At 43.9% G+C, this 13,966-nt stretch overlaps 1 protein-coding gene across 3 annotated transcripts in view; it reads right to left on the reverse strand.

Moving 5' to 3' along the window:
* LOC117407360 (mitogen-activated protein kinase kinase kinase 15-like) overlaps nt 1-13,966 on the reverse strand; it is a 42,349-nt gene that overhangs the window by 3,486 nt on the left and 24,897 nt on the right. For all 3 annotated transcript variants that reach the window (XM_059028026.1, XM_059028028.1, XM_059028027.1), the window contains 13 exons: nt 13,624-13,719; nt 12,183-12,270; nt 11,379-11,512; nt 11,150-11,277; nt 10,592-10,722; nt 10,194-10,299; nt 7,917-8,074; nt 7,629-7,812; nt 5,133-5,310; nt 3,392-3,566; nt 2,593-2,778; nt 1,972-2,077; nt 387-615 (listed from right to left, as the gene is read on the reverse strand). In XM_059028026.1, coding sequence (XP_058884009.1) covers nt 387-615; nt 1,972-2,077; nt 2,593-2,778; nt 3,392-3,566; nt 5,133-5,310; nt 7,629-7,812; nt 7,917-8,074; nt 10,194-10,299; nt 10,592-10,722; nt 11,150-11,277; nt 11,379-11,512; nt 12,183-12,270; nt 13,624-13,719 — 1,899 coding nt within the window. The remainder of the gene's footprint in view (nt 1-386; nt 616-1,971; nt 2,078-2,592; nt 2,779-3,391; nt 3,567-5,132; nt 5,311-7,628; nt 7,813-7,916; nt 8,075-10,193; nt 10,300-10,591; nt 10,723-11,149; nt 11,278-11,378; nt 11,513-12,182; nt 12,271-13,623; nt 13,720-13,966) is intronic.

A 13,966-nucleotide genomic window follows, 5' to 3' on the forward strand; every position in this document is an offset into this window, starting at 1 on the left:
CCAGACACTCCGAATTCTATCTATAGACATCAGCTGTTCCATTACTCCACGGCAACAGAACCGACATGTTGACATCACAGCTATTCTTAAACCCCAACTGAAAATAATTCCACACAGCTATATTAATAATATTCCTTGTATGTAAAATACAATTACTAATTAGTGAATGACTTGTTAATATATAAAAAAGAAAATTAAAACACAAAAAAGAGTGTGTGACTACTGACTAGGGGCCGCTTGGGGGTGCAGTCAACATTAAATTAAAGGAAACCCCGCAAGTCGCATATCTTTATTGGTCAAAAAACCTGAAGCGTTTGGAAAGTTTCTTTCAGTGTTTTAAGAACAAAAATGGTCAAGAATGGGGCGACCCCCTCTATCCTCCGTACCTGTGGGTCTCCTGTTTAAGCCTCCCGAGCTGCGTGCTGAGGGGGTGCTGCGGGGGTCTGGGGGTCTCGGACAGGACAGAGCTGAGGGTGCTGACCCCCGAGGTGAGCACCGGGTCCTCGGGCACCAGCTCCTCCCCCTCCCCCCTGAACTCCGTGTCCTCCACCACCTCGTCTGCGTCTTTATCAGCCCCCTCGCTCTCCGAGGCCGGCCCGAAGTGCGTCTGCAGCTCTGGGGAGGGACAACCAATAAATAGCACGGTCATTACGCAGTATTAACATTAGACTTTCTCCCCAATTTAGGAGACCTGACGGTTCAGTGGCGTCTTCCGATCCCACAGCCGAGCCAGCTTCCTCTTCTACACCCAGGAACGAGAGAGCGGATGTCGGCAAGCTACCGGCCTTCCAGTTTTGCCTCCCTAACCCGGGGGAGTGCCAGCCAATGTGACGCTCCCTTCGAAACCCCCAGCGAAGAACAGCGCCTTCGCACAGCCATGACGCTAACCTGCGCTCCCCTGACCATATGACTCACCCTGCACACTACGTGGCCGTGCTTTTACCAGGAGAGCCACTCAGGGACCCCCAACATGTGATTTTGAAATGCGTGTCATGCTACATATTCATATTGAAGAGGAAGTCTGTCTCAGTCTGTGGAAACAATAACTAGTCTCAACAGCTCAGCGATTAACAAGAACGTGTCCCAGCATGCACCTGAGAACAACAACATTGTGCAGTGGAGACAGTGCTTTGGGGCTGCAGAGGGACTGTGAAGTTATTCATATTGTGAACACCAGGGGGCAGACGGAAGAAGAATTGGAGACGCATTGGATAGAGATCAGCAGGCACACAAGCTGTAGTGCACCTTACCCGAGACGATGTGAAGAGAAACAATGTGACAGGACACGTGACAGTGCAGCAGCCAAGGCACTGCAGCGCTAAGCCTGGGCAGAGGGATCAGGCTACTGCAAACACATGGGGAGCGGACTGGAAGCTAATGAACAGCGAGTATAAAAACACAGCGCAAAGCAACAGCAACAACAAATTCTGACATTTTCGAGAAGCCTCAAAGCACTGCACCGTACACAGCCTAGTCCCGTAGTTCCATTTTCTAACATGCACGTCACAGAGTCAGGTACTTCTACAGTATGATTTAGCCCGCTGGTTAACCCACTCTACTCTGGATACATCCAAGGCACGTCTACACAGCTCTCCACCCTCCTCGGAACCGAGATATTACACAGAACCTGTAGGTGGCGCTGTAGACACACACACACACTCTTTCCAAAAACAAGGCTACCAATTCCAGAAACTGGCTACTTTCCAAAAAAGGGACTACGGTTCTAAAAAACAGGGTTTATTTCCAAAAATGAACAGTAACTAATTAGGGAAGGATCATTACAGATAGACAATTCACTCCAGGCTGGTTTCAGAGACCCAGATTAGCACTAGCCTACCTAATGTTATTTTATGTAAGGTAATCCAGTGCTAATTGGGTTCTGGTGAACCAAGCCGCCAGAGCATGTATATTTGAAGAGTTATTGAACAGAGAACAATGGCACAGAGAGGCACTGTAACTCTGGGCATGTACCTGGAATCAGTATTGTGACTGCAGCCTGGACTGCCCTGCGGATGATGTTATCCATAGCAAACATCCAGTGAGGCTTGATGTGATGGTTCCTCAGAACCTTGTTTACCTATAGAACAAAATAACATAAAAACGGACAAGAGTTCTGGGCATTTCAATAGCAGCATGGTGTGAAAGGTCAGTCCTGTGATGCAGCTTGTGGCCCTCAGTGTTGTATTCCTGTCCTAGACTCCTGTGCTTCACTCGCTGGGCTGCACAGATTAGCGGTGTGGCACCGGAGTTGTTCTTAAAAACAGTGATTATTTAGGTGGTCACAAATCTTCAGTAACAACTATTTCTGTAATTCTGTACTGTTAAAATGCACAGTATAATACGCAGTAGCAGTGAAGAGGTCTGTAAACAGTGGAGAATCTTTTATTTGCTTTTAAGTAATTAAAAGGAAAGTTCTATAAAATACAAGGCATGTGAACTGGAATAGAAAGGCAAACTGTGATTATTTGAAAACTATAAAAAGAACCCAGTCAGACATGCAGCAATACTAAAGGTACCTGGTACAGTTCTTACAAGCAGAGGGGGAGGCATCAGAATGATTGCTACAGAATGCTAGTTTCAATAGGGATTTACCGAGTCCTGGAATCCAAAGAGCACCAGCTGAATCTGGTTTATAGAAGTGCTGTCGAAGTCCAGGTCCAGCTTGAGCTTGGATATCGTGGAGGCCATCACCCTGCGCTCAGGGGAGCGGATGAAGTCCCGTAAGATACAGATGATCTGCTTGATGTGATCGACTGACAGCTTCAGCTCCTCCGTGCCCTGCAGAACACAAACACACACACACACAACGAAAATATTCAGCGTCACTTTACTGCATCGGTACGGCAGTAAACATGTCAGCACCCCGGATGACAGGAAAATTCACCTCCAAATCGGCTTTTAAAACAGTAAATGCGAAACTTAATTGCTACTGATTGGTAGTCAATTGTAAAGGTGAGGGAAGGACAGCTTTGTTTTGAAACACATTAATAAATGGATTTATTGAACACCTGCTGATAAATACTTCTTAAAGGGAACTACATGCACGAGCATCAGCACACCGCTATTAACAGAACACATAATAAAATAAATCCAGGAAACCATTCTCGACTGTTCTCGACTGCTGGTGTCTTTTTAATTAACAGTTAAAATTTGAATACCGTATATCGTATTAATACAAATGATTTAAATAACTCAAACTTGTCTGCATTTCTGAATATTCAGGAAAACGGTTCTAGGCTTTTATTTTGCGTGCCATTTCGAAAAACACATCTTGATCAGACGTGCATCATTTTGGGCAGACTAGGCGCATTTTAAAATCAGCCTTTTTTCCCCGTTGCTCAAGGGGAATTGTCGCTTTTTGGCTGCACTGTGCGTGCAGATGAAAACCTGCCTGTATGTGATTCTCCATGAGGTAAGCGCTGACTTTATCCTGGTCTTCGTTCAGGACCTTATAGAGAATAGCCCTGCGCTCGCTGTCCTTCCTCAACAGGAACAGCCCTGAGTCCCTGTCCTCCGGGGAGGGGGGGGCACTGCGGTCCTCCGACACCGAGTTCTCATCCGGGACACTGTGGGGGGGGGAGAGGAGAGAGGGGTCTTCACACCACTGGACAGGGCCTTCCCTACACCAGCGGCTCTCAAACTAATTACTCAGGGGGATCCTCAGAAAAATCACTAAACACAACCCTTATCTTTAACTCTCTCATCTCTGCGATGATTTCATATGCACAACAAATCAAAACCACAGAAGCGATTGGGTGTTCTAATAAATGAGCACAGTGCTGTATAAATCAAATGCATTGAAACTGAGAGTCATTCTGCAACGTGACTTAGTGTTGAAAGACTGCATGTACACAACAGCGTGTCTTTGACTGAGTTACAGACCCTTACGAGACGCTTAGCATTCATTCTGCATGGTCTTAGTAGAACGGTTTCCTTGAGGCTATTTATTCCCTCTCATAATCAGCACATCTGTGGTCACCACATAGCTTCATCTCTAGATACATTAGGCTGTTTAAGCAGAGCGGAGGAGAGGCTAATTGAAAAGGCTGTAGCTAATGCACATTCCCTGCTCGTGAAAGCACTGGCATTGCTCCCACTCAGAAATCACTCAGAAATTCACTTGTACACCGATTTTTATGGTAAAGCAAATAAAAAGATTAGTTGTATGGCTGCTTAACATAAATAAAACAGAACAAATGAATCAACTATTAAACTAACAGAGTGCAGGCAAAGTACACAGTATGCGCAGTGTCATTTACCTCAGAGCTTTTGTACTTCATTGATCAAACAGCCAACTCCAGGGTAATTTCTGGATGATAATGGACTGGATGATGGCTATGTACACCTGCCTGGTAAACTCCACACGGAGGACCGTTATCACAGACAGGCTCAGTGGAATCATCAGGGTTCAGCCAATGCTGCCTCCAGTTGATAGACTGTCATTTTCAACGGTAGTGTGAGGACAGCCTTTGCCATTTGAATTAGCCTTCCCCATTACAAAACTGAAATCCATTTTTATCAGTTTAATTTGTGTATGTGCAGCCTTAAGTATTTTGGAATGATTTTGAAAATAGAATCAAATTACATGTTAAATAAGGTAACGTTGAAATGTGTGAGGGAAAAGTAAATACAAGTATGCATGTTTTGAATTATTTGTATTGTATTTTGATAGCATTGTTTGCACTTCTGAATATTTGAATTGCTAATGTTCAATGACTGCATCGTTAACTAATTGAGGTCAGGTGTTACTGTATTTAATGCTGTGGGCAGTGTCTGTTCACTACGTCCTGAGGAAGGAAGTCTGACGAAACCTTGCTTTGTTTTTAACTTTGTTCTTTTTCAATAATAAATAGTAAAGAATGGAAATCACAATCTATTGTTATCAATTGTGATCTATTAAGTGCATACTGTGAGAAAACGTTAAGCCATACGTTTACACAGGAGGTGGACTAACGCCTAGTGTAAGCTGCATGTAAATGCATAACAAACACTTAAACACAGGACGACCATGCAATGTGTTCTTGGGGGTGAATCTGTGAGCGTCTGCAAGCACTGTGAGAAAAGGGCCAAGTCACAATAAAACACAGCTGCTTTTCAAGCACGCCCCTCCCTTCCTCCAGTCAGGGTCTCACCTGAGGAAGTTGGAGATGGGTGGTTTGATGAGGTTTTCAGAGCTGGATCGTTGCTTCTTCTCGAAGAAGATGTCTTGCTTGGCGTCAGAGTCGGGCGAGACCGAGCCGTGCTCACTGCTGCTGCTGCCGGCACTCTCCCCCTGCATCTGAATGGGCAGCGACACGCTCCGAATGTAATCTGAAAGGAGAGCACCCTGAGTCAGACACGGCTGCAGCAGAAAGACTAGGAGCCAGGAGAAGGGTCGGATCTGAAATGCTCATTTTGTTAGAACTTCCCTCTGTTGGGGCCCTGATCTGAGAATATGACTACTTCATGGAGGGTTGGTGGCTATCGTCTAAGCGTTAAAAGGGCCTGAAGTGTCCAAGCCTGGCTTTGAAACACAGACTGGAAATACCTGACTCCCTCGTTACAACCCTTGTTTCACTATCCGACTGGTTGAGATCAGCACATCAGCACAATGAACTGTGAACCTGGCCTAACGGGGTATGAAGCGACTTGTGAACTGATGAAGGAGTGCTGTGAGTAGCTTAGCACGACATTCTCAAAGCAGCAAGCAATGCATCCCCAGCATGTGGGGGCAAGGCAAAAGCCAAGCAATGCAGTCACTGTAGGGGCTGCAAAGCTACGGAAATGAGAGAGAGAGAGGAGAGAGAGGAGAGAGACAGAAGAGAGGAGGAGAGAGGCAAGGGAAGGAGATAGAGAGAAAAAAGAGACAAGAGAAAGAGGAGAGTTAGATCTGACTTAGTCAGCAGGGATGCATGCATGCAGGCAGTACAAATTCACAAACAATGAGACAGGTGAGACTGCAGTCATCCTGACAGTAAAGTGAACCAGGACGGGTATTGGAAAGGTGACAATGAGAAAGGAAGGGTAACCACAAGTTCAAACCAACCTTGCCACACTGTATTATACCACATCCAATTAGACCAGCAGAGACCCAGCGACAGTCCAGAATGCAACCAAGAAAAGGGACAAAGGGACAGCGTCATTAAGATCTAGTGCGGCAACTGAAACAACACTTCAGTAAAACACCAGCCACTGCTTTGGGGCGTCTCAGTTCAACAGCACTTCTATCACTGCACGTCAGCTCTGAGATTCATTCGCATTCATGTTCTTTGACTGTACGTTTCCATCCCGTCATCTTCTTCGAATACAGTCATCTACTCTGATGTCATAGCTGCTGCATTGGGAGTTTAACAGCCAGCAGAGTAGTTGCCTGGTTGTTCAAACTCCTGGCACCTACATGTGGAAAGGAATAAAATCCTTTATCCGGATTTAAAAAAAAAAAAAGTGTACAGTTAATAGAAAGTTTGAATTCTGGTACCACTATACTTCTGGCATTTATATACTTTATTTTTTTTTAAGACCCGGTAACAATTATTTAACAGTAACACATCAGTGCTCTCTGTATATTTAACAGTAACACATCAGTGCTCTCTGTATATTTAACAGTAACACATCAGTGCTCTCTGTATATTTAACAGTAACACATCAGTGCTCTCTGCATATTTAACAGTAACACATCAGTGCTCTCTGCATATTTAACAGTAACACATCAGTGCTCTCTGCATATTTAACAGTAACACATCAGTGCTCTCTGCATATTTAACAGTAACACATCAGTGCTCTCTGTATATTTAACAGTAACACATCGTGCTATCTGTATCACAGTTGTTGTATTTGTATTGTGTTTTGCTGATCTGTAATTACAATGTAATCCTGGGGTTAGCTGTATGTTTCATGCAGCTACAATTGTTTTTAACTTGTCCAATATATAAATGCTTTTGCACTTGGTCCTGTGCTTTAATGAAAGTGTGATTAACCCGGTCTCTCCTGACATCAGCGAACACAAATCTAGAATCATTCAAATTCAGTCACCGCTGCCCAGGGCTTCACAAGTAAAAACAGACAAAGCAATAACATACTGTAGATTAGGCCAGTTATAAAAAATAAAAACAACTACATGAAAGGAAATCCGCAAGGTATTACTGCAACATTATGAAACATTTGCATTTAGTTCTTGTTATTTATAATATTTTCACTCCCCTTTTTGATTTTGCCGTTAAGGAATCTGGTGGAAGTTGAGTTTGTGTAGATCACCAAATCACAAGAAAACGTGTTAAAAAAACAAACAAAAAAAAACACACAACAATCCAGGTCTTAACAAGCATCAGTGATTTGCACTTGTCCTATCTGAAATTAGAGCACCATGCAAAATCACGAGAGAAGCGTGCCTTGCAGAACCAAGACTTTAAACCCGAGCAGCTGAGAATGAAATTTGAGAAGGACCATTTGGAGAGTTCACTGGCATTCAAAATCATTAAGATTCAGAGAGAACGTTTCAAATGCCTGATTTTGTAAGTCAACAGAGTTAGAAGCTAGAAATGGAGAGAGGAGGGTATCAGATGAGTTATTTGTTTTATTGACACACCATACCACATCTTATTTAAGCTTTTCTGTATCAGAACCCCATTGGAAGCACAGGCTATACTCACCAGAGGGCTTGAATGCGATTTTATTCTTCTTCCCCTTGACGCCGTGCCTCACGAAAGAGTCCTTGAGCAGGTCCGCCGCAAGGGCTCGTTTGTTAGGGTCCGGCTCAAAACAGCGCAAGATGAAGGACTTGGCTTCAGTCGAAAGGGACTCCGGGATCTCGGGGTGGATTTTAAACATCCCGACCTGCGAACGGAACAATATCAATCCACTGTCTATTCAATGTTAGGGTTTGCTTTCACTATCAACTTCCCGGCTCCGTCGCGGACCTCTTTCCTGGTTCTTTCTACCTTAAACATGGCGGCTTGGGGTTCTCCCAGCTCGTGGAAAGGAGGTTTCCCAGTTGCCATCTCTATGATGGTGCAGCCCAGGGACCAGATATCAGCCGGGGCCCCGTAACCACGAGGGCCCTTGTCAATGATCTCTGGTGCCATGTACTGCAACGTACCTGCGGAAAGACACAATGGAAACGCCGTCAAACAGCGCAGGCTTAGAAACGCACTCCAGCCCCGGCACCCAGGAGCAGCGCACTCCCCTCAGTTAGGAATCATCAGGAGGCAGGAGTCTGAGCAGGCAATGCAGTCTATGTAGTGCAGCTTTGGAAACAGCGCAGAGTAGTGTCATGTAGTTTAATGCAGGGAATGATGTTCAGGAACACCTTCTACTATTTAGAGGGAGCAAATCTTCAAGAAGAAGCTGAATCTTTGAAATTTGTTAAGAGTTAGATCTATACTGTTATTGTTGTGTGTGTGTATATACATAGACACACACACATAGTATACAATATCGTGTGTGTCAAACTCTCACTAGCCCTGCTGCACCCAGTCCTGGGCTTCAGAACTCCCCGCAATGAAGTACAAAAATAGAATGATCAGGCGTCAGGAGTAATCATACCCCTGTTAAAAACAAATACAGAAATCAATATTGCTTTGTTGGGTATAAATTATGCAACCATCAAGACTTCTTGTGGAAACGTGCAATCTTCCATCAGCCGCTATCTTCCTGATGGCTTCAAATTTAAACACATTCTGTTTCGAGGTGTTCAGTCACTGGAAAGCAGCGGAGGTTCGTTCATATTTACCTTGCCTGAAAACCCATGCATCACTAACACCCTTGCATTGCAAGATTGCTTTCCCTGTGGTGGATTAGGATGGGATGCTGCTATAGTGCACTGCACACCTGACAAGTCGGCAGTGTTTACGCAAGCCTGCTTTCAAAACGCACTAAAAAGGAAAAAGAAGTGTTATGCAACACAGCCTGAGGACACTGCTGCCACAGAAAATGTCAGTGAAATAACCCATACATGCAGCCCCTGACACAGCTGTCAATGCAAAACTAGATCTGTATCAAAATACTGCCGCTTTCATTCTGCATGAACCCTGCCCTGCTTTCCCAGCATCTCAGGGCGGTGTCATTAGGATCTGTTTTAGGTGATTTAAACAGACCCATGTATCCTTAAAAAGTAAAATGAAAATATCAAAAATAAAAAGGTTTACAGGCAAATGTAATAATACATTGGTAACGCTTGTTTCCCAGTGTAAGCATTTCATTAATATGCAATGAGCCATTTGCTGAAGTTTAGTTCCATGTTAATAAACAGTCAATAGACATGCCATGCATGTGTGTATCTGTCATTAGACTGTCATTGGAGCTCATATTTCATATGCGTGTTGAGCAGGTTTTTTGAGACTTGCTAGTTTCCTGCTCCAGTAAAGATCACGTACAAAGACTGGTGTGTAAAGCTACTAATACCCTATTCACACGATCATCACAATCTGAATACATGATTGTGAATGGCAGTCGTGTGGTTTAAATGCGCACCATTTAGGTAGTGTGGATAGCTTACATAATAATATCAGTAACGCTACATGAGTAGTCTTTGCAAGTCTCAAAAAACCTGCTCAAAATGCATATGAAATATGAGCTCCAACAGCAGTCTAATGACAGATAGACACATGCATGGCGTATCTAGTGTTTATTAACATGGAACTGAACTTCAGCAAATGGTTAATTGCATATTAATGAAATGCTTATTTTTCCGACACTGGAAATAAAGCGTTACCAATACGCTTATGAAAGCCTGACGGCTCCTGTAGATTGATTAACATTTCATCTCCAGCTGTATAAATCCCAGTCACCCTGTTTTTAGTACCACGGGGGCGTGTTTCGAGCAGTAATGAAACTGAACACAGACAGCGGGACTGTTGTGCCAGGGAGAGTGGCAGCTGCACCCTGAGCCTCCAAAGTAGATTGCAGCACTGGCTCTATCCGAGTCTGCGGACACTCGTTACTAAAACAACCATATTTACCCACACCCATCACGGGACTCCCTCCGTAAACCCAGAGCTCATCCAGCCGCAGCACCTAAGAGCCAAGCAAGTGTTTGGGTGCCTGCCTGAGGCGGCCATTTGTTTGATTTGATAAGAGTGTTGATTTTGCATTGTTTGCTTCCTGCGCTTTATTGTTTGTTGTGTGATTCCTGCCTCGCGACTCGGCTACCCGGTGCCTGGGTTAGACTACAGCATGCAAGTCCTGGCTGGTGAAGGTCTTTAGTGTTCTAACCTTACCTGTGAATGTCTCAGTGCACGGGTTTACACCTGCAAGCCTCTTGGAGGTCCCGAAGTCTGAGATCTTCAGCACGCCGCTGTAGGTGTTCACCAGGACGTTGTCCCCCTGGAAATAAAAACCCCTGGTTACTGAGGTTTATTCTTTGCCGACAACAGTTTCCCACAGTAAAAGAATAGCAAAGTATAATAAAGCACAGTGAACGCATGGTAAAGCACAGAGGTAAGCATTGTAAAGAATAGCAAGGTATGGTATATTAATAAACATGGCAAGCCTGGGTAAGCGATGGTTAATGCATAGTATAAGCATGGGAACATTGCACAAATCCAGAGGTACCTGTGTATAAGGGCTCTAAAGATGTAATGAAACCACTGTCTCGTTTGAAAGAGTGTGAATTCACCTTAATGTCTCGGTGTACAATCTGGTTTTCATGAAGGTACCGCAGCCCTTCCAAGATCTGCCGTGTGTAAAATATTATCGTGGACTCCTTCAAGGGCCCCCACTTGGACCTCAGCAGAGCAGAAAGACTTCCTTTATTAAAACAAAACAAAAAAAGACTTGAATAACATCCAAACCCCTCCCCCATCTATATAAACCACCTGCTACAAGTCTCAATACAATGAAAAACACATGACCTAGCACGTGAATTGAATGACCTACAGCATGTGAACAGAATGACCTACAGCACTTGGAAATAGCCATGCACAGGCTCATAATAATTGGACAGATGATTCTAGAGATAGCTACAATAGCTATAGTCTACAATAGCTACAGTCTAACATTTCCGAGATACAGCCTGCCATATCTAGCTAGACCACAATCTAATGAGCTGTTCTCATTGGTTAATGTGGCACATGTACTATGCAGGGATGGACCCTCCCCTAGTTCCCCTGCTGCACTATTAAGATCCCTATCACCCTCCTCAATAGAAACACTGAATGGAAGAGTCTGTACACACCTCCAGGCACTTGCTCCATGAAGATCTTGATGTAGCCGTCCTCAGAGACAGAGCCCAGGTACTGCACAATGTTGCGGTGCTTCAGGTACTTGTGCAGAGCAATCTCCTCGTGAAGGGGCTGGGAGTACCTTCGGAATGCAATATGAAGCTCTGTTACGAGTGCACCAGGAATGACACTGAAATCGTGGGAGGATTTTGCTCCAGTACAGTACACAGTGCTTTGCCTCACCTGCTATCCCGCTCCGGAATCTCCTTGATAGCGATACGGACTTGATTGCTGAGGTCTCTTCCAGCGTAGACCACTCCGTACGTTCCTCTGCCCAGCACCACCCGGTCTCCATTCTCATTGTAGTCATACTCATACTGGAATAGACACACACACACAGAGACTCAGAGAGAGACACAGAGACACACACACAGAGACTCAGAGAGAGACACAGAGACTAAGAGACACACACAGAGACGCAGAGAGACACAGAGACTCAGAGAGAGACACACAGAGACTCAGAGAGAGACACACAGAGACTCAGACACAGAGACTCAGAGAGACACTCAGATTCCTGTTTTTCCAATCTATTTCTCTGTTGATACGTTACTACACACGAGGTGCAGGGATGTAACCCTTCCTCAGACCAGCACGTTGTACACAGGTGGGGAGTTATATATACACACACACACACACACACACACACAATATTGGATGGCCAGAGATACATCGTTTATACAGGTTTATTTCTTGAGTGAGGCAAAGGCCTTCTTGCATAGTGAGTATGGTTATAAATAACAAACTCAACCACTTCAATCTCATGTTTCATTAAGCCAGCCTTAATTCTTTAAATAGCCAATGTACTTAATGAACGTTTATGTGGTATCTGATTACATTATATATGTGTGTGTGTATACACACACACACACACACACACACACACACACAACCATCAAGGATTTCTCAATGCCATAAAGAACAGATGATGAATTCGATGATGGTCCCATCCTGTATACTCTGTAGTCGTTTAGAGGGGACTGTCCTTACCTCTAGCGTGTCTCCATCAGCTTCTCCCTCCAGCTCCACGGCATTGCCAGAGCCATCCGAAATAACCTCCTTCACCATGGAACAAAACCTGCCAGCAATGCACACTGTCAGGCGTTTCACTGTGCTCTGATAAACACGTTGTCTCGCTGCATTTCAGAAGGATTTCATTTGCAAAACCAAACTACTAACTGAACACCTTTAATGAATGCCAGTTATGCACATTAACATAACCTTTTTATTATGGACCCCACAATACAAGGACCAATAACCGATATCAATATAGTGACGTTATAGAGATGCTCAAAGCTGCACCTGCGATGCCATCAGCCATACAGTGATATGAAAGACTGATGCAGCACTACAGGAACTAAACACTTTACTTATATATGTTATGTGTCATTAATGTGCTTCTAACCTGCTCAGTGGCATTTCATAAATCTGCATTTTAATGTCATTTTATTGGACCTATTAGAAGAAATAGATACAGTAGTGTGCACATCATGTATTAGAACACCTCAAGATTTGTCATTTTTATCCTTTATATTATTATTATTTGTTTATTTAGCAGACGCCTTTATCCAAAGCAACTTACAGAGACTCGGGTGTGTGAACTATGCATCAGCTGCAGAGTCACTTACAATTACATCTCACCCGAAAGACGGAGCACAAGGAGGTTAAGTGACTTGCTCAGGGCCACACAATGAGTCAGTGGCCGAGGTGGGATTTGAACCGGGGACCTCCTGGTTACAAGCCCCTTTCTTTAACCACTGGACCACACAGCCTCCTTTATATACCTACCTGCATAAAAACCTTTGGGTGTGAAAATTTAAATCTCCGGTCAGTAATCAGTGATATAGAAACAATTGGGATTTGTGTGAAAATTAGGCATCTTAAACAACTTTGAAAAAGTCTCATGCATTTTACCATTTGTGGCTCTGTGTTACTTTTCTCTTACTATATTAGAAATGAACTGCAGGTGTGGCCTATTAAAGCCATCAATTCAATTAGACAATCACTAATTTGTTTATCATTTTCCCAGATTTTCAGTTCCAGTGGTTCGATTTCATGTGCACAACAAATCAAAACTACAGAAGCAATGGGGTGTTCTAATAAATGTGCACACAACTGTAGTTAATTGTTAAAGTATTAAGTATCCATCCTTTAGAAAAACACAAACGGTATGTGTCTGTGGTAAAAAAAAAAAAAAAAAAAAATTTTAACAAAACGTACAACACCTAGCAGGGGGGCTTGGTTGTGTGTCTGACCTCCTCATGCTTCTTTTATCTTCATCTCGCAATCCCCCCTCTCTCCCTCTCTCTCTCTCTCTCTCTCTCTCTCTCTCTCTCTCTCTCTCTCTCTCTCTCTCTCTCTCTCTCTCCCTCTCTCTCTCTCTCTCTCTCTCTCATTACCCACGCGCTGACATTGCTGTTTAACCCCTCACCTGCCGCACTGACACTCTGTAGAAAAGTAGATCTGGAAGTCATCAGAGTTGTCGTGAACGTACAAGAAACAGCAGCGCTCGTCAAACTTCGATATGCTAACAACGAAAAAAAAAAAAAATTCAAGAAAAGCAGTTAAAGCGATGGCCCGGGTTCGACAGTCTGACGAGAAGCAGCCTGTCTGAGAACTGACAAGACCATGATGAATACAGCCCGAAATATCACAAATGAGAACCTGAAAGAGCAGGTTAAATATGTCCCATACTGATGCCAGTAAGTTGTCACTTGGGGTACACCATGTAAATCAGTGTTACAGCAATGGCACAAGAGACAGTGTTACTGACA

Source organism: Acipenser ruthenus, chromosome 8 (genome assembly GCF_902713425.1).
Source record: "Acipenser ruthenus chromosome 8, fAciRut3.2 maternal haplotype, whole genome shotgun sequence".
In the NCBI taxonomy this organism is placed as follows: Eukaryota; Metazoa; Chordata; class Actinopteri; order Acipenseriformes; family Acipenseridae; genus Acipenser; species Acipenser ruthenus.